This window comes from Pleuronectes platessa, chromosome 16 (genome assembly GCF_947347685.1).
Source record: "Pleuronectes platessa chromosome 16, fPlePla1.1, whole genome shotgun sequence".
NCBI lineage: Eukaryota > Metazoa > Chordata > Actinopteri > Pleuronectiformes > Pleuronectidae > Pleuronectes > Pleuronectes platessa.
The window spans coordinates 15,833,162-15,856,780 of record NC_070641.1 but is presented as its reverse complement, the minus strand read 5'-3'; the positions used below and the strand labels follow the sequence as shown (position 1 = coordinate 15,856,780).

The 23,619-nt window shown below is 42.6% G+C and overlaps 2 protein-coding genes across 2 annotated transcripts in view; both read left to right on the top strand.

Moving 5' to 3' along the window:
* The first annotated feature begins 1,005 nt into the window (after nucleotides 1-1,005).
* Nucleotides 1,006-12,117, top strand: ccnf (cyclin F). The gene is made up of 17 exons (XM_053442995.1): nucleotides 1,006-1,275; nucleotides 2,158-2,309; nucleotides 2,485-2,591; nucleotides 2,689-2,756; nucleotides 2,937-3,133; nucleotides 3,588-3,641; nucleotides 4,031-4,135; nucleotides 4,404-4,481; nucleotides 4,996-5,150; nucleotides 5,625-5,789; nucleotides 5,933-6,056; nucleotides 6,186-6,366; nucleotides 6,535-6,622; nucleotides 8,393-8,492; nucleotides 8,626-8,759; nucleotides 9,698-9,876; nucleotides 10,201-12,117. Exons 1-17 carry the CDS (start codon nucleotides 1,263-1,265, stop codon nucleotides 10,653-10,655), a joined length of 2,355 nt encoding a protein of 784 aa, XP_053298970.1. The 5' UTR covers nucleotides 1,006-1,262; the 3' UTR covers nucleotides 10,656-12,117.
* A 654-nt stretch (nucleotides 12,118-12,771) lies between these two features.
* abca3b (ATP-binding cassette, sub-family A (ABC1), member 3b) overlaps nucleotides 12,772-23,619 on the top strand; it is a 28,513-nt gene continuing 17,665 nt past the window's right edge. The window contains exons 1-7 of the mRNA XM_053442994.1: nucleotides 12,772-13,107; nucleotides 15,065-15,155; nucleotides 17,717-17,963; nucleotides 20,391-20,515; nucleotides 21,918-22,083; nucleotides 23,115-23,374; nucleotides 23,460-23,576. Of these exons, the coding sequence (XP_053298969.1) occupies nucleotides 15,102-15,155; nucleotides 17,717-17,963; nucleotides 20,391-20,515; nucleotides 21,918-22,083; nucleotides 23,115-23,374; nucleotides 23,460-23,576 (969 nt within the window). The 5' untranslated portion in view covers nucleotides 12,772-13,107; nucleotides 15,065-15,101. The remainder of the gene's footprint in view (nucleotides 13,108-15,064; nucleotides 15,156-17,716; nucleotides 17,964-20,390; nucleotides 20,516-21,917; nucleotides 22,084-23,114; nucleotides 23,375-23,459; nucleotides 23,577-23,619) is intronic.

The following is a 23,619-nucleotide window of genomic DNA, read 5'->3' as shown; positions in this document are numbered from 1 at the left end:
TTAGTGCAAGCACATACAAATATATATTTGAACAGCATTATAATATTACAAACACTAGAAACTAGAAAATAATGATAATAATTAGTTTTCCCCTAATGAAATTATATGAAAATGCTTTTCTTTGATTACACATTTAAAGGCTCACCCAAAGACATTTCACTACAAGTGATAGTGGTGGTGGATCAAGATGACGGATGGTGGGTTATGGTGGATCCTGATCATGGAGGCAGCTGATTGTGGACTATGATTACAACTAGACTGCTTGACACAATCACAATAACTCCTCAATAAATGTGTCGTTGCGGCTCCCTTCACCTGTATCGGACATTTTCTAATGTAAAAATAGTTTAAACATTGACACACTTTTCGCATTAGGTTACAAACTGTTTCTTCTAATCATCGTTGTAGATACTGTTATTTTTTCCCTTTGGGGTTTCTATGTTTTTATTCCCCCTGTTAATAGTTTTTTTTCGGTCGTGTTTCCTTACTCTTGTTGAGGGTGACGAACAGATGATGTCACAACTTGTTGATCCCTATTAGACAAATTGATTTGTGAATATGGGCTATATAAATACAACGTGATTGATTGATTTGGGTTTCAGGGTGCTTTTTCTTGCTCACTGTTGTAGATGTGGTGGTGTTGATCTGATTGTGCGCCTGTCCCTTTAAACGTGGTACCTTTAAACATGCACTTCCTGTTCGACTACACCTCCCACAATGCGCAGCAAGATGGGTGGTTCCTTCGCATGCGCTTCATAACCGGGTCAACCAATCGCACGCACTCCCCTGGCGAGCGCGTACTTCGAAATGCCGTCGCGTTGTCCAATGATCCGTCGACGTCTCACAGTTTATAAAATCTGACCAATCGCTGACACGGCTTCCGGCGCCGGCCAATAGCAGGGCCGTGGGCCAGCCGGTGGGCGGCAGCTCCCTCGGCCAATCAGATTGAATCTGGAGTTTAAACCTTGAGCGCGGGCGGTGCTAGAGCAGCAGCGGGGGCGGGTCCAAACTAGTGAGTAAGCGTGCGAGCGTTTGAATTCAAGTTAGAAAGAAACTTTACTGTCGGATATTAGTCACGTTCTGCTTCACAGCAGAGCCACGGAGCCACATCGCAGCGCTGCCTCGGTACAACACAGGCTGGAGTCACAGTCACGTCTGTTAAAGTTTGATATCAACTTGAGCATCGAATTTTAAATAGCTCCTGGTTTGTTCCGGCTAACGGTACAGGCGTCGCTGCTCGAGGAGACTCCACTCCACCTGAAATGAAAGCGGGCGGTAAGTGACTTAAATCCACTCAAACTTAACTTTCCCCACTGTCCAAAATATACGCTACTGGCTTCGTGTGCGATGTGTGCGATGTGTGCGAGTGCTAAAATAGTCTTCATCACAACCAGAGTTAGCTCTGGTGGTAACTAGCTGCTAGCACCAGCGCTAACGGATGTAGCCACAGATTTCCACTGAAGTTACCCCAGCTTAAAACGGGTCCATGTGGATCGGGTTCGCAGTAAACGCGTCCAGCGGGGTCACGTTGAGCGTTCTGTGGGAATGAGAAACGAGAACACGAGGCCGATCTTGGTAAAAAGTCGAGGGAGAAAGTTAACGTGAGGGTTCGAACCACAGGAGGGAAATTTGGGCGCTCACTCGATGCGACTTCTCCCTGTCAGCTGCTCAGCTCACCGACACTAAGAAGCTAATATCACCCAGAACAATATCTAATAAGATGTTCGATGCTTATTTTTTTTACTTGTCTGAGGTTTTCACCTCTCACCCAGTTTATAGATATTCCGATTCGAGCAGTGGGTTGGTCCGGAGCAGCCTGGGGAGATTTGAATGTGGAGCCATTACCCTCACCTCGCTGTGCCTCGTTATCTGCTCACTCCCCACTGGCTTGCTTTGAGATGAACTGCAAATATTAGTTTGGCATTAACGTGATAATAAGTTGGCCAGCCCTGCACGTAGATGTGAAATGCTTTCGGGTGATTTGTGTGTGTGTACACTTCGACTGTCCTTAGCAAACTGCCTGTTTATAATATCAGAATTCTTTTAATTGTCAAGTATATTTACACAGACAGGAAATTGCCTTGGTGTGGTTGGTGCATTTGACATAAAACAATAAATGAATTGTCAAAAACCTAACATTCCTCCTCCTTCCTCCAGTCCACTGCCGTTGCTCAAAATGCTACTCGGTTCCAGCACGGAAGCGGGTGAGTAAGCGACCTCCAGCCCTGACTTTGCTGTCTCTGCCTGAGGAGGTCCTCCTCTGTGTTCTCCAGTGCCTCTCTGCCGAGGACCTGCTGTCTGTCAGGGCGGTGAGTAAACAAACTGCACACACTTTCACACTCCTACATAACCTCTAGCATGTGTGTGTTTGTGTCTTGCCAGCACAGATTCTTGCCTGGCTCCACATCCTGTGACCACTTGACCCTGATGGATCAGTTGGCTAGGCGTCTTTGTTCAAGGACTAATTATCTTCTTCTGCTACAGGTTCACTCCCAGTTGCGGGACATAGTTGACCACCACTCCAGTGTCTGGGCCAGGGTCAGTTTCAGGGACACGTGGCCATCCCCCACAACCTTATGGCTTTTCGAAAGGTACAGTCAGTTCTGCTAAATTCAAGAATGATAAAACTCACTCACTCATGGTTTTCTTCTGAATTCTTTTTTTAATATAAATTATCTCCTCCTTCAGAGCTGCTGAGAAAGGGAATTTTGAAGCTGCTGTGAAACTAGGCATTGCGTATTTGTACAATGAAGGACGTAAGTACAACACTGCAAAATGTCCAAATTCAACCACTTCCTCCTTTTGCTATGTGTCTGTAATACCTTGCACGAGACCCCGGTTTAAATAAAGGTTGAATGAAATAAGATATAAAATCATCTCGATGCAAACTCAAAGTGACCACAGCACCTCACTCGTGCCACCTTTCTCTCCACCAGCATTGCTGAGCGATGAGGGCCGAGCGGATGTGTGTGGTCGTAAGGCCTCCCACTTCTTCAGCCTGGCAGAGAGCCTGTGCCCCCCCACGGCAGATCCCTTCATCTGGGTGTTCATCCGTCCTCCGTGGTCGCCCACCGGCAGCTGCTGCAAGGCCGTCGTGTTTGACCGTATCAAGGCCGAGTGCGAAACCAACGTAGTAAGTTTAGCTTATGTCAAGTTTAAAGGGCAGACAAACATTTTTTTTGTTTAAATGCCTCCAAACAGCGATAATGTAGGACATGTATCACTAATTGGCAAGCAGGAATGATGGGCATCGGTTTTGAGGCCAGTATGCAAAAAGTTAACTTAATAACTATAACCCTGAGGAGCAATTTAACTGATACTTTCTTTCTTCTGACCATTGAGCTAAAATTCACTTCCTGTCTTTTTCTCAGAGGTCTGCCCACAAACCCTGTCGTTTTAAGAATCATTTAGTTTTTTTTGTCACAGAACCAAACTGTGCTCTAAACAATGGTGATTATCTGTCATCGCTTTTATTGGCATAAAAAGCTGCCATGATCTAACCGCAACTTAACCTAACTGCTAGAGTTCACATGAGGAAGATGTTAAAGAGTTTCAGGTGGTTGATTTATTCTCTTTTGTCTCTACAGGAGAAGAGGGGCCCATTGTTGCACTGTCTGGCGAGAGTTTTGCAGCTGTTTGAAGTGAGTATGAAAGTGAGACTGAGTCTGATTGTCTGGGTGTGGTCGGCCCACTTTCTATCATGCTGCTGTAACAGGACTGTCCCACTGGTTAATAGCAGTAGAACCTGTACACTCTGGTGGGCTTTGTCTTTTGAGTACAACAAATTAATTCATGCAGCTTAAATGGAACCCTCATTTGTTTTCCAGGATCTTGACACATTAATTTGAACTTGAGAGAATGGGAGACTAACTCTCTTGTCAAATGTGCCAGATTAAAACATTTTGTTTGATATGCAAGATCTTTTTCTATCTGGTATTATACCTGTAAAGCACTTTGGTGAAACGTTTTTTTTTATGTGCTATATAAATAAAATTGACATTGACATTGGTATCTCTTTAACTATTTTCAGGGGGGTGAAAAACACTCAGAGGCCATATCCATGCTGGAGCAGTCTTCACAGGCTGGCTGTCTTCAGAGCTCCTACCTGTTGTGGGAGCACAACCGTAAAGCAGCTGTAAGTATTAATCCCCTCTTTAGTATTCTCCTCAGACACACTCTTCGAAACATTGACCTTATTGATTGAACTTTTTTCCCATTTCAAACCCAAACGTAGGCTCATTAGTCTAGACTATTTGAAACCTGTATTAAAATGAAATGCCTAAGGTTTCACTGAACCAATAAATGCTTTATTGAATCCCTCCAAAAAGCTTTTTCAGGCTTTTTATTTGACAAATGTGTCCAAAGGCAGAAGATTAAATGGGTTTTTCATATGTGAATTTCAGATGGCAGATCCAGGCCGGTACCTCCAGTGTGTCCGAACCCTCAGGGACTATGCTGGCAAAGGATGCTGGGAGGCACAGGTGTGTTATTGTGCATATTGTGTGTACTCTCTACTTGCTCCTTGTTTCTTCAGTGTGTGTGTGAAGCACTTTGTGACTTGTTCTTGAAAGGAGCTATATAAATATTTATTATTATATATTCAGTCACTAAATGGCCTTCCCTGTCATTCTCAAGCATTATTCTTCCTTGGTTCACTGTAATAAGACAAGACAGTGGGGTGTGTGTCCTTTGACAGCATGTCATGTTTTTCTCTAAATCTATTTCATTTTCCCTTCTGACATTTATCCAGAGTTGGAAGTTGTTCTTAGTGAAGCATTATAATGCAGAGTCAAGAGGTCTTGACAGTTGACATATTTTCCCCTCCTTAGCTGCACAGAATCACAAAAACTGACTCATCATAGTCACAAGCTCTGTAATTAAAGTAGCACTGTAACACTTGCTCAGTCAATCAACCCTATTGTTCAGTTGTTTAATGGATTCAGCTACTTTAAACCCTCCTGAACTATTTATTAAAATGCCTTCTTCTTTCCCCAGTTTTCCTTGGCCAAAGTGTGCGGCACTGGGAACCCACTGGGTTTGGAGGCAAAGGCCTGCTCTGACTTGGTGGCCCAGCTCTTTAGTTTGTCTAACCTGGCTTCACAGCGCTGCTCTCAGGCCATCCTCAGACGAGGAATCAAGGACACCATGAGGTAGACAGGAACAGGAACGCTGCCATGACAAATCTGTTGGGGATTAATATCTGCAATAACAATTAAATTTCCCTATTACTCATTGTGATGACTCACCCTGTTTGGATCATCTTGCATTTCTTTAATGATGTTACCAAGAAGTAGATGAAACAGAACACTAGCATAATGTTTCTCAATAAGTAAAAGAAAACCTTTTCCCTGTAAGCCTGTAAAACTTATCACAGATGATTCGACCATCATAACCGATTTATAATATCAAATACTGTCTGCTCTTCATGGGCGGTTGCAGTTAGAATTTTGCCTCAGATAACCTTAGACGGACCTAACTTTGACATACTGTCAGTGTCATTTTTAAAATTCATTTATATATTTTTCTGAAATCTTTTGGGTGTTGTCTTGAGAGTACTTTTTTAATTTTTTTTATGCACATGATCTTCAATTTCTACATATGTCTGCTCGTTTGTGCCTCTGTAGGTACATCCTGGTGGACTGGCTCGTGGAGGTGACCACCATGAAGGACTTCTCCAGCCTCACACTTCATGTCACCGTGGGATGTGTTGATCGTTACTTGGCTCTCCGCTCTGTGCAAAAGGCTCGCCTTCAGCTATTAGGCATCGCCTGCATGGTCGTTTGTACACGGTGAGAAAATCCCATCTCATGTCCATCCTGTAATTAATGTTGCGGTGATGACTATCCTAGTCTGTATTTTGAGTTTTATTACAAGCTATTTCCTTGGAGATTTGAATATTTGAAAATGACACCCTTTGTTGTTGTTCTTACAGCTACATGAGTAAAGAAATCCTGACCATACGTGAGGCTGTTTGGCTTACTGACAACACCTACAAATATGAGGACCTGGTTCGAATGATGGGAGAGGTCATCTCTGTGCTTGGAGGAAAGATCAGAGTGAGTACAACAATTGACAGTGTGTGTGTGTATGTATGCGTTAGATGTCTATTTTCCTGCCAAAGCATCTTTTGGAGGATACTTTAATTGTACATAAATGAAATGGTCATTTCTTTTCTTTTCTTACAGAGCCCAACACTGCTGGACTATGGGGAGGTGCTCCTGTCTCTGCTCCCCCTGGAGAGGAGGACCACTCACCTCTTCGGCTACATCTGTGAGCTGTCACTGCTCTACTCTGCTCTCGCCGAACCGCAACCCGCCAAACTGGCCTGTGCTGCACTCCTTCTCACACGGGCACTACATCACTATGGTAATAACACTCACTGACACACACGTACAACCTGCCAGATTGAAAAGATGCACAGAGTCCCACTTTAAACACTGTCACATAATAAAAAAACAAAGCAAATATACAACTTTAGTGAAGTGTAAAGTTTATTTTCACTTTAACAAATGTGTGTGGTCTCCCTCCTTGCAGCTCCAGTCTGGCCCGGCCAGTTGGCTGACAACACAGGCTTCTCCAAGCAAGACCTTGTCTCTCTTTCCGTGCTGCTCTATGTCAAGTGGTGAGTTTCTCCCAGCGTGTGGATTGCTAGCGAAGCAATTTATTTTCTAATCCTCCTCCTTTATCTTCCACACTCACGCAGTCTGCCAGGTCTAGATATTCACAAATAGACATATCTGCAGCTATACAGACTGAGCACTTAAACAGTTTATTTAACATGAATTCAAGTGATCAGCCATGATGAGATCAGGTATAAGAATTACAATGGTGTTGCCATGGCCTAGGGAGAGAAAACGTTGAAATTACACCTTCTTGCGAAATACATTTGAATTTAACCTAAAATAAACTACAGTTTGACAGCGACCACAGAAATCAGTTGTCAAAATGAATCCCTTGAATATGTGCATTTGTTTGGCATCTGTTCTGTCTGGGTCTGATTGTTGCATAATGTTTTTCTTTTGGGACGCACTTGGAAGTAGACCATAGCATTATCTAGCTTTCTCAAAGCTGAAAAGTGTTAAAAACAGACTAGGCACTTTTTTCAAGAATAGCAATAGACCAAACAACAACCACGGCACAAACAAAGGAGCTATTAACTTGTACTGTGTGTGATCGTTGTAAATAACAGGTCCATTAGCTGCTACTTGTGTACTGAAGTGGAGGATAAACCCCTGCAGATGATCATTCGGCTCATTGTTGCTCAGGAACATTGTTGTGCTCTCTTTGTATTTTATATTGATTCAGTATGGAGGTTCTTGCCCTGACAACAATGGAAGGATAATGATCAAATTAAGTAGTCAACAAAACTGAAGAAGTGTGTTCACACCGGTTTCCAATCTTTTTGGCTGCCTTTACCCCTTTTTTATAGAAAGCACAGAGATCAAGTCATTACCCATAAAACACCTCAAAACAGTTTCAAGGAAAAAGATTGTTTGTCTCAGGCTGGTTAGTTAGAATATATAAATTTTTATACATCTGTTTTATAATTTCTTGCATAATCAAATACATGCTGACAATGGGAGGATAAAGTAGAAAAAAGTTATTGGGAATGTTGTACAGTGATGCAAATTCCACATCTGGTATTTGACAGCAGTCTTGTTTGGCATGTTAAAAATCTGATGAGCCTTTCCCAGCAGGTTACAATTTTTCAAAAGTCGGGTCATAAATCCGGTGTTGCTTATTACTTACATTTGTTCCAGTAATGACTTCAGCTCCATTTTATGATCTATGGTTTCCAACATAGATCAAATGTTGCTCGGACCTCTGTGAAAAATTATTAATTCTTAGTATCATTGATCCAACACACTGTGTAGCACTTTCTTAAAAGCTACACTTTATAATGGGAAGTGTATGTATTTTAAATTTAAGCTACAGAAAATGTTACTGAAATCATGGCACAAAATTTCTGGATGTCTACCTTGACTCGCATGGCTATGACATCACTGTGCTTTCCACCACCAGGAGATAACATAAATTGATTGGTGACGTGGCCGTTTCCTGCATGCTTATATAGCCATTGATTAGATATAGCATTGCTTATAACGTCTGGTGGTGAAGAAAATGGACAGCCAGTGATGTTTTAAAGCAAATATGAGGACAGCAGATGCTGAGGACTATAGTGTGTGTGTGTGTAACCGTCAGTGAGTCACAGAAATGTGCCTCGGGGTGAGTCACTTTGATAGGTGAGCGTTGTATCGACAAGCTAATCCTCAAATGGACAAGTAACAAGATTTGCTTCTGAGAGTTGATTATAGATGTGCAGGAAGCAAAGTGGATGAAACTCAGTCATTTTCTCTTTTTTTTTTTTGCCACTCTCTCTTTCCCTCCTCAGTTTCAGTCCAGATGTTCCTAAAGACTACAGACACGTGTCCCTAACTGGAGTCAAGCAACGGTTTGAGGATGATCTCTACCAGCACATCAGCAAAGAAAAGGTAATTTTACTTTTCTCTCTAGAAAGCTCCTCTATATTTTCGATTTTTCTTAAAAACAAAATGTGGCACTGCGCGTCTCCAATGCTCATGTGAGTTTAACTGGTCCTTGGTTTTATTTCATGGCCTTGACAAGGTGATGGATTATAAAGAACTGTGTCAGATCCTGGAGATTCCTGAGGTGGAGCCTCAGATGGAGCCTCCCAGCCCGACTGGTCAACCAGCAGATATCCACACCTTCCTGGCTTCTCCATCAAGCACCAGCAAGAGGTAAGCCAGTTCCCAACACACAGGTTCCCCATTACAGCCCATTAGAGTGGAGTGGTGTATAAAGATATTTAAACATGATCTAAATGGTGCTGCAAAGGAATACGTAATGGAGGACAGCTATGACACTACACTTACTGCATAATGCAGTGCACATGATGGCCCCTTGGACATTTTATGTTGGCCATTAAATATTTTATGATGTTTGATTATATAGTCCTATTGTGCAGCCTTACTGGGCTTTCACTGGGCCACTGACTATCATCACTTTCTTAAACCCATATTTTTTATTAATTTAACTCAATTATCCATTTGCATGTAGTTTTGCAATGCAGGCATGGACTGTGTGGAGAGATGCAATATAATCATTTATTTATTGTCGGGCCAAATTATCCCTTATTGGTGTTCACAGCATGGAAGACAAATTTAGCAATATTTTTGTTTCTCTCTTGATTATGTGAAACGTCCAATTATAGCTGTGGTGGTTGATGTATTTTTTTTAATTACTGTTCATATTTGGATCCACAGTAAATTAGATGTGGGACAAGAAAAATTGGTGATAGTTGGCTAATCGGGTAGAAATATTCACTACTAATATCAGACACCAGGAACTGTGAAATGATGCTAGAAAGCTGAATGTAATGCAGGTGTAATGAAGGTACTACACGTGGCAGGAAGGCTATTACAAAAAAACACCTGTTCATATTTCTTTACTATATTCATATCATAGGTTTCAGGCTCAAAGCTACTAGCAATTGAGCTGAAAAGTGACCCCTGCCCAGACCCCATGTCTCCTCCTGCTCCTTTAGCAGTTCTCAGTTTGTGCCGGGTCTCCTGTGCTCTGTGACAAACACTGTCTTGTCCAGAAGGCGTTTTGTTTGTGCCATCTGTGAGACGCATCGGTGACTCACTGTAACCCACTGCTTGTCCACTCTCCCAAGGAGACGCGATGACGGCATGCAGAGCCACAGAGCCAGCTTTGTGGCCACGCCCACGGCCGAGCTATCCAGTCAGGAGGAGAAGCTGGTCGGCGACATTCTGGACTGGAGCTTGGACACTTCCTGTTCAGGTTATGAGGGGGACCAGGAGGAAGAAGGCGTGGGGGAGAAAGATGGTGATTGTGAGTGTTGAAAAAAAGGAGGCTGAGCACATTTAATGATGTGTGATTATCAGTTAATTCTCAAAGGTGTTATTCTGTAAAGTATATTAATGAGGTAATCCATACATAGAGGGGAAGAATGCATGAGTCAGTCCTCTGTTAGTATGCGACTAAAGATGACTCTGCAGTTGCAATGTCCCGCATAGTAAGCAAGTGCATAAATTTATGCAATAACTATACACAGGCATTATGAATAAATGTGGAGGAATGACCGTAGCTGCACAGACTAAGTTACAGTCCTTAAATGTTTTATCAGAATGACTCACTGTCATCATCTTTCAATAGGTTCAGTGATATCCATCAATCTGCTCCCTCTGAACGACGGAGATGAAAAAGTCAAGCTCTGCAGAGCTCTGTCCAGTGATGAAGACAGTTTTTGTGAAGTGGAAAAGGAGGTGAAAACAGATTCCCAAGGCCAAGAACCCCTCTCCTCCTCTACAGACCTTCACAGTTCAGGCTACTCCTCTGTCCAGAGCGTGAGCCCCTCGTCCACCTGCTCCTCCACGCCCCTTGTGCCTTGCACGTTTAAGACCTATGTGCCTTCCTTGGGTGTAGCCTCGGCCAACGCCCAACCAGGCTTCCATCTTCTGGTTCCCATGCAGAGGCCCCGGGGCACGTCCAGCAAACAAGTGAAGAGGAAGAACTCTGCAGCTCATAGCGGAGGCGAGATAGAAAGAGAAGAGGATGAGGAAAGGGAAGAGGACAGGTATTCTAACAGTGTTGGGTTTCTGAGCCTATAGATGCTGGTTATTTTCTGCTCCAGCACTTCATCAGTTCTCGACGTTGATCTTCTCTCCTCTCAGTCTCCTCTCAGTCTGCACTGGTCCGTCAACTGTGCGAAGACCAGGACATTTTGAGTTTAAGACAAGTAAGGGAAAAACATGAATAACCTAGAAACTTGCTTGTTTAACAATACATTTCTTTCATTGTCTACAGTTATTAGAATACCTCCCATGAAACTAGACTCACAGTCAGCTCTTAAACCACTGGAACATAACTTCATTTTCCTCAGGACCCTGGTACATTGGTTGCCAGTTTTTACTTTACAGCCTTCTGCAACAATACTCAAAACATGTCATGTCACAGACTTGTTTGGGGAAAGTTTTCATTGTTAAAATCATGTTTTGGAAAGCCTAGCTGTCACGTCATTGTGACGATTTTTGGTTACCGTAGTCTCTGGTATGCACTGTCAGGAAAATAATGTCGTATTTGGTGAAGACCATCAATACGCGACTACTCGGTCATTGTCTTTGTTGATGAAAATATCTGATACAACTTTTTTTTTTTTTTTTACTGTATTAATACTTGTTCAGTTTTGTACTAAGTTCTATTTGTGTCTGCCAAAGGTACTGTGGTGATGTCATTTTGTGTATTCAGGGGCATCTACTTAAAAAGAAACAGCTGTGAAATTAGTCCTTTTTTTTTTTTTTTTGTCGTCTGCATCTTCTGTATCCTTGTACAAATACACCTGATTTGCTGTTAGTGATATTTTTTTAACAATATTACCTTAACGGCATTGAACCGTTTTCAGGAACACCAGACCAACCTATGGATGTTAACCATGGAAATACTGACACTCTGTATGTTCAGTAAAATGTGCTGGTAATGGAACGAGCCAAGAAACGCCATCGGAACACGTATTGTACGGACCTCAGCCTCTTCAAGTGTTTGTTGCTGCAGTCTACTGTTCATGAGATGTATTGAGGCACCCAATAGATGTGAAACTCTTTACATGCTGATGGATTGAACTAGGTTTAGCACTTGTATCATAACAGAAGGGAAGCAATTCAATGAAATGTAACTTTTTTTTTTTTTTTAAGCTTGAACAATCAATACTTAAATGTTTTTTGAATGGATTGGATTTGGCTCCTTGGAGAGAAGTGGATGTTCAGACACTAAAGGAAAGATTTATCTTGATGGCAGAGTACAGATTGACTCAGTGATTATTTGCTGACTAAATACATTTTAAACTGTTTCTCAATACTGGTTATCACCTGTGTTTGTTTTATAGCTGTACATAGTACCATATGTATAAAAAGAAGAATATGCCACTACTACTTGAAATTGTTATTGCTTCATTCCAAAAAAGGCAGTTTTTTATGTGAAGCTCGTTTTTCTACAATACAGTATTTCCTCACTAGATTTGTGATGTGAATGTCATTTTTGTATTGAGTTCAAATAAAAAAAGCCATCATGCAAGTTTCTTTAGTGTCATTTTCTAGCATTGTCCACCACACAGACAGTTTAATTTTCTCTGAATTGTTTCCTGACCGATAGAAGTGAGATTGAGTTTCATATTCTGGCATTAATAGTATTGAAAATATATATATTTTTTTCAGATTACTAAACATACTGGCAAATAGTTTTTCATGTGAGTGAGTGCTTGTTAAGCAGAAAAGTCAGTTGAATGAACTAAACTGTATATTGTTAACTAAATAAAGATCTATGAGAATAGCAATAGATTTACAATTGTATTCAGTTTAACATATATATAAAAATGGAATGTGTTTTTATAAATAATAACAAACTTAAACCAATAAAAATCCTTTTTGTCAGGGATCTATTAAAAACGTTTATTTTATTAAGTTAGTTTGAGGCAGGATACTTTTATATTAGCAAACGCGCGCACACACACACTTATAATGAATATGTGATATATGTTAAACGACTACAAATTAAAATTGTACACTAATGTGCAAAATGACACGTTTAGGAGAAAACAACCAACCAGGCGTGTTATGATATAAATAGAGGGTGAAATATACTGTAGTTTTCTTGCAGATGTGGCAATGAAGTCCAGCTGTTGCGATCACGTGACAGGCCAGGTCCAGTGAGATCACGTGGTATGTTTTGTTGACGTTCTCCCTACATTTTGCGATGCGTTCACGGGCAGCTGCTGCAATGTCGCCCCGCTAGCAGGCACCGGAGCGGACAGAAGGAGAGCAGCCCAGACACCGGGAACCGGACCAAATACTACACGTCCCGCCGGGTCACTCATGCCGAGCCGGGCCGAGCCTCGGCGGTGTCGGTGAAGGGAAGAAGCTGTGATGCTCTCGATGCGGGCTTGAGTCCGAAGAAGGAGGAAGTGCTTTTCACCTCGAAAGGAGCGCAGCTTGGTGGAGTTCACGTGTCCGGGCCATTGTTTTGAAAGGAAGCTGCAGAGGAACCGTCCCCGGGTCCGCTCCCTCGCAGGTATTTGGCCGTCAGCGGGTTATTATTTGTGAAAACAACGAGCTTTGTGCTTCCGTGATTAGCATTCATCAGACTCTGCGGGGGTTTGAAGGGCAGGTCGATAATCCAATCCGAGGGGTCCACAGGGCTGCGCGGCACCAATCAGACACGAGAGATGCGGAACACTCACGTCTGTAATTAGGGCCCGAGCACCGACAGTGCGGAGGGAGGCCCTATCGAAATTGAGAAGATATGTCTTATTAGGGCCCGAGCACCGATGGTGGGGGGCCCTATTGCAGTTCGAAGGATTTGTTTCCCCCCTTTGGGGCATTTACAGGGCCTGTACGTGCTCCAATTCTCACCAAAGTTGGCAGGAAATTCTAAAACCTAAAAAGTATTTGAATTCTGGAGTAATTTGAAATGGGCGTGGCAATATGGCTCAACAGGGCCATCTAAGGAAAAGCCCCTCAGCTAGCTTTCACCGCCCTTCACAAAAATCGGGACACCTGTGTATCATGACCAGACCATTTTAGACATTTTTTTACTTTGACGAACTTGTCGCAGGGCTTTCATCAGATCAACTTCATATTGAGATGAGTGTCATCTCAACAAGATGGAGATATAAACTGCCTCGGTATATACAATTTCATAACACGGTGTGACCGTGGCGTAGAATCTTGATGATTCGCCCAGAAAGATTCAATATTGACACATGAACGATATCAGCTAACGGTACCAACACCTGCAGCTCATCTGATGCAACAATAATTCTTGAGGGACAGTGGAGTAAAAAGAAGCCACAAGGATCAGGAATCAGCCAAGAGGTACACAGACCTACATTATTATAATGAATCAAATGTGTTGTTAATCCTCAAACACAAATATATTCTGTATATGATCTATGGTGAGTGTCATCTCAACATGATGGAGATACAAAGTACTGCAATATTGGTCACTAGACGGTGAAGAGCTCGTTCACACATTGTTAATACGTTTGAAACTAAATTAAACGTCCTGATTTGTGTAAATTACTGTGGAGAGATAACGTTAGTTCATGATTAAGAGTAAAACGCTAATTTGATAAAGTGTACGTGATACACTCTGACCGTGGCGTGGCGTGTTATTTGGAAGATTCCCCAAAAAGAGGGATTTATTGTATTTTATACTCATTCACACATTCAAGGTCCCGCCCTGTCAGATCCATGTGTCAATATTGACTCGTCGTCAAAGTCCCCCCCCTGGTTACAGGAAGTGACATGTATTATACTTTGATGGACTGCTACTGGCTGCTTTACAGTATACAGGTCAAATGAGCTCACCCAAGTCATAAGACCATGGTCAGACTTGTGACATTTCCTTCTGACCGGTTTGGTCAAATGTGAGTCACCTGATATGGAGACATTGGGGAAATGTGGCTTCATGTTATTGATCATCCTCTCCTCTACATGTATGTGATTATCAGTACATGGAAACGCTCATATTACATGTGTGTTTTTCATATGAAGCATTTCTCGTGTAGTTTCGACTAAAATCTAAAACTAAAGGCTTTGCTGGTCCAACAGGCGGATGTCAACAAGTTGTTTTTTTAGTCTTCATCTCATTTGCATTTGTTTTCATGTCCCTTGCTGTTTTTTCCTGCAGATGCTGATGTCACCTCCATAGCTGTCCTCCCCACCCCAGGCCTTGTGTTCTTGATTTCTCAGGAATTTAATTTCTGTGATAAGCTCGTGAATATGTTCATTTTTTCTTTCTTTTTCTCATTGTGATCCTGCTGAGGACCCAATTTCACTTCTCCCTTTTTTTTTTCTTGATTTTGTTGATGAACAGAAACCAAGAACAGAAACTGACACAGTTGAGCAGAAGCTGTTCCGAAAACTCAACTTAACCTTTTTGTAAATGTTTGAAAGATTATATGTATATATATATATTTGACCTGAAGCTCAAAATGTAATTCGCTGTCTTTCTCCAACCACTGTAGAAGTCTGACGGGACCGAGCCCTGCACACAGATCCAAAATGGCTATCGCGAGACAATTTGGACTGCTGGTTTGGAAAAACTATCTCCAGCAGGTGAGTTTCAAGAAGTTGCACCCACACCCACGCTGAATAGCAGTTTTCAGACATGAACTCCGGAGGATGTCCAGAGAATTAGGTCGGGACTCTCTTTGGATGTTGCCTTTCACACATGCACAACGCAGTGGGAGACTATTCGCTCAGATGCGTTCACAATAACACAGAAGACTCCGCAGGATTTAGATGAGGGGTGGTTCATGGGTAGTTGTTTACAGCACATCGACAGAGACGTCGGTCCTTACCACCAAAAGCTGAATCCTGCAGAGGGGACCACCTGCTGTGTTCTCACATCCGAGGCTTTCGGTCACCTGCGTTCAAACATAAAGCTCCTCTGGTGGATTCCCGGAGGATCTCCAAAGTTCAGTGCATGTCTGAAGGCAGCTCGCGTTTCCTTATTAGGCAGCGAGAATATTTGCGTCTGTGAATTGTCAGATGTAGCTGTGTTTACATAGCGGAGTTCCTTATGACAGTATTTAATAAGGTGTTGGCTCATGTGCCATCATAAATACAGTGATCTGACTTAACATTTTGTTTTCTACAAATTAATGGAGTTACCCAGCGGCAACTGGCTGACCCCACAGGGTCTGCACTGAGCTGCTGTATCTCAGGCTCTAGCTTGGTCAGCATGTTAGTGGCCATCACATGCTTTTCCTAACCATATATGTCTGCCTTGGGGAAATCATCATTTTAACCTTTTGTTACTTGTTTGCTCTATTTATTTAATGTTGTGACATATATCAAGAGACTGGTATTATTACAAGAATATTTAGGTCTTCGTTGTGTGTTGTGTTTATTTTTTTGTTGGTAAGCGGTTAAGCAGGTTACACACACCTGATCTTAACAAACTACAGTAGCAGTTTACTCATTTCTTGCACAAATATAAACTTCATGGAACATCTCATCAGGCTCAGGTTCTGTCTCAGTTTACAGTAGATGGGAAAGAATTTGATAGAGTCAACATTGCCTGATATTCAGCTTGGAGTCTTGGCACATTTCTTGCTGTGTATTGCTCTGTCTGGTTATTGGCTGCATAACATGTTTGTGTGAGGAGGCAGTTACGCCTTTACTCTTTGGCAACCCGCTGCTGCACAGTTGTGGTAGTCCAGAGACTCAAGAGACTCCATTAGGACCGGGCAGGGGGGAAAAAAACTGTTGGTGTTTATTCACCATCTTGGCAGCAGAACAGCGATTCAGGGTACATGTTATTCATGTAATCTTTATTAAGAATGTTATGAACTATCACATCTTATGTACAGGACCCTGTAATTTAGGTTTGTAAAAACATGTCACTAATACCTTACCCTTCATCACATGTGCTTGTTCTTTGTTCAAAAGTGGCCTCTAGCCTAACTTGAACAAAATGTATGCATGTGGACCATATGTGATAAGGAAAGTATCTAAGCCCCAAAATAAATCTTCTACGAGAACACAGTGATCTCTTTTAAATCTAATTCTTCATTAGAATTAGCCGATTTAACCAACTCTCTCTTCTACACTACTGAAGCTTCACAGTTCCCCAGTTGTGCGCTGCTTGAAGATCGTCTGCCAGATGAGTGAATGTAAATGTATGGCAGCATTTGAGACAATTACCCCAGTGTTAAGTTCCTGAAGCGTTATATTCCACATGGAGCCGGTCCCACTGGCATCAGCAGCACCATGACTCCCCTGAGTTGCAGCGCTGACTCAGGGGAGTCAGCAGCACTGTGACACCTAATGACTTCCGAGGCTTATAATAAATGATACGGGTCTATACATCTCATGCGTCAGAAAAACCTAAATCAGGATTCCTTACTTAGCCAGAGTGTAGACGTGTCCTTTTGTAAAAATTAAGAAAACAAACAGCTTTAAAATAAATAAAAATAGAAACACTTTCATTTAAATCAGGCAATACCTGACCAAAAAAACTCGACGTGTTCATTTCTGGTTCACTCGAGACGCAGCTGTACATAAAACCGAATTGTGCAAATGTGGTCATAATATCGAATCTACTCATGGATTAAAATACTTTATATTATACATGCGCATGCAGAGGGAATGTGTCTTGGGGTTTATTTATTTCTCTGAGTCATAACTTTGATTTGGTGCCGTAAGGAGAGGGTCTGATATTGGCTCCCCCCTGAGACTGACGTTGTAATGTCCTGAAACTGTCCAAGTCACTGTGTTCTCCAATCAGTCGATAGGAAGACGCCGCCATATAAATTAGGCTTTATTTCCGCTGTCTGGTTTCAACTCTGGGTAGTGTGAAAAGAATAAATTGATGCTCTGTCTCGGCTAAACATGATTTGTAGTTAGCATTTTCAAAACATATTAACAGTTTTGAAATGGGGTTGTGTTATTCTTCTTAGCTGTATGTTTCAAATGAGGTTTTATTCTACTCACATTTCAATTTTTCACATAGGTTTCTAGTTTTTTGGAATGATCTGTGAAGCATGACATGGCTCATTAATCTCAGTATATTCTCTATCTGCTCTTCATGTTCATTGAAAAAACAACATGTTCCCTAATATCCCCTTCAACATCTAATTCCAAAAATGACTGATCATCTCTTCATTTCCCAGAAACGTCAAATCCTGGTAACTCTGGTGGAGATCCTCCTGCCCTTGCTCTTCTCTGGCATCCTCATCGTGCTGCGTCAGAAAGTGCCTTTTGAGGATTACCCGAACGCCACGGTCTACGGGAGCTACGCTGTCGACGACCTCCCCAAGAAGTTCTTGCAGCGCTTGCAGCTGGCCTACGTGCCCGGTAACTCCAGTGTGGTGCGCCAGGTGGCGGAGGACGTGCGAGCCAGACTGTCTCTCTCCTCAGGTGGGTCATAGTTGGGAAGGAAAGGAGCGACCGGTTCCGTTCACAAATGCGAATGTGTGAGAATAGAATGATTTGCCATTGGTCTCATAGCTCTGTGGGAAATAAAAGGTCAACTGCTGCAGCCTGTTAGCGTAGCAACATAGACTGGAAACAGCTGGCCTGGTTTCATCTGAAGCTAACAAAAGGTCTGCTTAACAACACATCTAAAGCTCATAGACATAGTTGTTACCTCCACTAAGGAGCTTTTCCACTAGGTTTTTACCCCTGTTGGTTTGTTAGTTTGTTTTGTAAACAAACAAGATTACAAAAAATCGACTGGACAGATTATCACAAAACTTGCTGAGGTGTGGCTCTGGGAATAACATAGTAAATTGGGGTGGATCTTGGAATGTTTTTTTATTGACTTTCTTGCAACATTGTGCGAGAGGGTGGGTTTTTTGGGTGACTAATTTCCCAGGGAATAATTCATGTATTTAGATGAAAATAAATCCTGCCTTCAGGGGACTAGTATCTATATGTGTGCAATTTGGTGTAGCTTGATTTTAAGGTGACTATTGGGCCTTGGCGGAGGTATAAACTCTACATTATAGTTTTTATAGTTTTATCTGCTGGAAAAACCGGGAATGTTGAAACACGGTGTCAGGGGATTTGTGTGGATTTTGGTGTGGATCTATTTCCTCCTGATTTCAGTCTTGAGGCTCTGCTCCTCCAACAAGCTGTAGCCTTATATTTACGGGTCGTCGGAGGAATATTGATCTTCTTACATTCACCATGACAACAAATCAGAGCAAAATGTCAAACTAGTCCTTTTATTAAGGACATTCTCTGAATGTATCAATTCCTGAGTAAATGTCTAAGAATATTGATTCTTGGAAGACAATGGTGTCCTTTTGTTGGAACAAAACAAATCATGACTCATATGCATCCTGACTAAAGCATATGGTCTGCCTTCACGATTGGAGCTGTTGCCACACCATTATAACCAGTGAAACATATACCTGAGCCTGGACACCACTTTGAATACAGGGCAGAACTGGGAATACTGGTTCCTCTAGAAACAACCCACAGGAGATTAGATAGACCACACCCTTCTCTTGTGTTACACTGTATCGAGAGGGACGGAGAGGAGACACGCAGCCCTATTGTAGTATGAGAGTACACTCCTTCTCTTTCTTACTGACAGAAACACACACGCCCTCTCTGCATGACCAGCAACCCAGATAAATAATGCGGAGGGCTTAACTGCGAGGTGTTCACACTGGCTGTTTACATATATTAGGCATCGGAAAGATGTGCAAACGGCAGCAGGGTGGGCCTGACGACAGATTCGAGGCAGCAGGTAGACAGATCTGAGAGGCTGTAGGTTGTCCTGTACACAGCCCCATGAGATCCCAGTTCAGCCATTGATGAATAATTTAGCCCGTCTCCGCGCTCACAGGGAAAGGTGGAGGGGAATCCAGGCTAGGTTTTATGCAATTTACAGCAAACCAGAATATGTGTTTTGACTAAAGTAAGGGCTTCAACATGGAAATCCCTCATACACATGTAGATGCGCCATCTAGCCAACAGCCAATTATAATTTTTGTTTATGTGTTTTTTTTTTAACCTAAACACAAATAAAGGGGGATTATGAGCAATAAGCCGATCCACAGTTTTCTTACAGCGGCTTTCAGACATGAATTGAACTCTGGACATTCTCTTTTAATTTTTCGGATGGGCTGTATATATAAAGAAACTGTCATCTGAGATTCAAGAGCTTTTTGAGATAAGGGCTGACACTGGTGTCAATGTGCGGTAAATAATGCTCTATACCCATACGCCATGCTTCAGATATTTTCCTGTTTGGTCATGAACACATCTGACCTGAACTATCTCCTGCTGCGTACTTCATATGTGCAAACTCTGGCATATCCCCCTGGAAATTGGGTTCGGACATTTACGTCAGAAAACAGCCTTTTTAACCCCTTTGCAACTGCGAGATACAACTACAGTCCGCAAATTAAGAGCTGGTAAAGTTAAGAGCAGTGTGTCGAGTGCCTGTTGTGTTTAACAGGTGTATGTCCTTTACCTGTTTCCCTCCGTGTGGGACCAATGTCTAAAAGTGTTTGTTACAGTGTCTTCTTTGTGTTTCAGCTTTAGAGGTTTCTCTTCCCTTTTTTAAAAGAGCTAGCATCTGTGTCAAAGAAAGCAAGTATGTGGGCCGGTTCAGTTGCACTTTTTCCTCCTCAAGAATGGACCCGTTTAAATGAGAATATTGTCAAAAGATTTACGATGAAGGAAGGGTGTTTTCTCGACCAACTTCCTGACTGTCTGAGAATAACGAGCACCAAGGCCGGGCAATGAGACACAGGCATGAAAACTGAGATAAAAAAGCACATCACGACCAATACAATGTTCTTAATATCTGGTTGTGTGTTTCTTTTCTAGCGCGTGGCTTTGAAACAGAGGAGCTTTTTGATGAGTACGTGAGGCATGACCCTCAGTCAGGGAAGCTGCTGGCTGCGGTGGTGTTCGAGCACGCTTTCCATGATGATGAGCCAATGCCTTTAAAGGTAAAACACACACTGACCCACACGTGTCAATTTTCCCAGTGCCGGTGTGGGCGCAGTTGCAGCACATTGTCTGTGTTGTTGTCTAGTGATTGCTTCAGGGACACTGCAGAGTCTACCTGTTGTTACATTCACATTATCTGTATTTTGTATTTTATTTTAACAAAAGCATAAACTCATACTGTGTACGCTCAGAATTTTTTGACAGCTAATACTGAATCAGACAACGTGTTTTCAAAAACTCTATTTGTTTACATGTACATTCAACTGGCGCCTTAGCTATAGAGGGAAAATCTTAGACCAAACCTGGTCAAAGAAGATACGACGGGATTATCTGCTTTCAATATACATGAAGTAGAATGAAGTTAGAGTTGAAACCTCTCCTCCGGCCTAGCAGGAATAACAGAGGATGTGATCCCACATGGCGAAAGCTTTATCTGGGTGTTAGGGGGATCTGACGGACTTAATAGATTTGAAGGCGTCACACTGCCTCAGCTCACAGCAGGATGGAGTTACTCCCACATTTAAAGGTGAATCTTCTCCCTGTATGTGTCTCTCTCCTTGCGGTTCAATTCAATTCAGCCTCATCGTCCTTATTGAGGGACGTATTGAACCGTAACTATGAAAAGACAAAGGCTGAGAGAACAATAATAAAACATTAGACAAAAGGAAAATGCTTTTCCTCACTCTTCTGTTTGTTCCAGTCGTATATAGATCATTCAGCCCCTTATCACAGCTTTAATAATCAAAGCTGAGAAGAAAGAGGAGCCAAAGTCTTTGTCTCCTTGTTATCATTTGGATACAAGTCAGTATGACTGCGATCATTCACTGTGAAACTGAGATACTATGCGATAAAACATATTTATTATTTGTCCCTTCTTTTCCATGTCATATTTATGTTTATTTCAATGTTAAGGGATCGGTAAAGACAAGGCAAGTGCATGTACCAATGTATATATATATATCGTCTTACGCTTATCCCAGATCAGGTGACTGAGGCAGCTGGCTAAGTAGGACATCCCTCTCCCCGGACATTCTTTCCAGCTCTTCCTGAGATGTTCCCAGGCTAGATGGAATATGTAGTGCCACCAGCGAGTTCTGGCTCTTACGTGTGGTCACCTCCCAATTGGACATGCCCAGTAAACCCCCAATATAAGGCACCCAGAAGGCATCCCGATTAGATCCTCTAACCTCTACAGACTTTCTCCGCCTGCTGCTCCCAGCTGCCTCACCTCTCGCCCGAATAATGCAGAGGATTTGTGGCTGCTGTGAACGTGTCTGTGTAGAGAATCTCCCGTTGTGTTGTGCATGTGTGAAAGGCAAACTGCACTTAATCTCCATTCTCTAGATTTTACTCGCATGTCATGTCAGAAAACGTCCTCTTTTTCCTCTCTCTCACACACAGGTGCGCTACCACCTGCGGTTCTCCTTCACCCCGCGCAATGCCCCAATCAAGGAGAAGTCCGAGCTGAACCCGAATAGTGACCTGGACTGGCACACACACCGTCTCTTTCCCCTTTTTCTAATGCCAGGGCCGAGAGAGCAGCACGACAGTGATGGGGGCACACCAGGTAGGAACCTCCCGCCCGCCCCCCTTCTCTCTGACCTTCCTTATCTTCTGCTTTTCTTTGTCTGTCTTTCTCACTTTTTCTCTCTTCCTTGTCTGCGGTTGACAGGCACCATCATGTCCTCAGAAGGGCGCCAAGTCCAAATTTAAATGTTCAATATATAAAAGCCTCGTATTTCTTTCAAATAAGAATTAGTCCTAAACATTGTATTTTTATGCTTGGACAGAGACTGTGATTCATGAAAAGCTCTTAGTTTACCACTATCTCTTTCTCTCTCTCTCTCTCTCTCTCTCTCGCCCTCTCTCTCTCGCCCTCTCTTTGGGCTGTGTTTCCACGGCAACCATCTGTGGCCCGATCAGGTTACAGCTCGGCCTTTCATCATCTGTGAGCCATTTGTTAGGTTTCAGGCACCGTTCAGGTGACATGGCACGCTCTTAAACTTAGTCCTCTAATGCAGTGGATATGTTAGGTTTAAATTATGCGATTATGATTAACCGGGGATTAGAGGGCCACACTTCTCTGTTTGCACCAAGAAGCCCTGCAAATCGTTCTCGTAAGCTGCTTTTAGAGAACCACTGATCTCCCAAGTTCTTTTCATATTTTCTCCCAGGAGAAGGTGCTTGCCTCCTATTATGTGTGAGCACAGCAGGGGATCCCCCGCTGGATTCACCAAGAACAAGTGTTTGGGGGGGGGGGGGTTGTTGACGATTCTCACGTGTGACTTGCACAAAAAATGATTGCAACTTTAATTGGATGAGGAAGCATACTCCAAAAGATGAGGTCGTCACAGCAGCATAATATACACCGACAAGCTTTTGGATCTCATGAATATGAATGTCCAACTTCCAAATGCAGCATCACTCACCACTGCAGCTCCACTTTTCTGCCTCTAGGGCTTTAACCCTTTTTAATGTTGAACTCTGGAGAGAATATGGGACAAGGTCACGTAGAAAGTGGGTTTCCTCCACGAGAAAATCCTTGGAACCCTGGTACAGTTTCTACAAATTGAATAACTGCTCTTTTATTTTTTTAAGGTTATAATCGAGAGGGCTTCCTGGCGGTGCAGCATGCAGTGGACAGAGCCATCATGCATTCTTACAACAGCACTGCTGCTGCCCCTCTGCTGGCGCAGGTCAGAGTGGTCCTATCACGGTTTCCGTATCCTGCCTTTATATACGACGTCTTCATCCTGGCCATTCAGAACCAGCTGCCCCTACTTATGGTGCTCAGCTTCACATACACATCCCTCAACATCGTACGATCCGTCGTGCAGGAAAAGGAAAGGAAGCTCAAGGTGTGTTTCTGTGTCTCTGCGTGGGCTGCTCGGACAATTAGCAATAGAGCCAGCCAGTCTGAATCTTTTCTCTCGTGCATTTCAGGAATACATGAGGATGATGGGTCTCAGCAACTGGCTCCACTGGAGTGCCTGGTTCCTCCTGTTCTTCCTCTTCCTCTCCATTTCCATCTTTTTTTTTACCCTGCTGCTCTGTATCAAGGTGAGTTTGTGTGACAGATTGTCAGATCAGTTAACACAATATT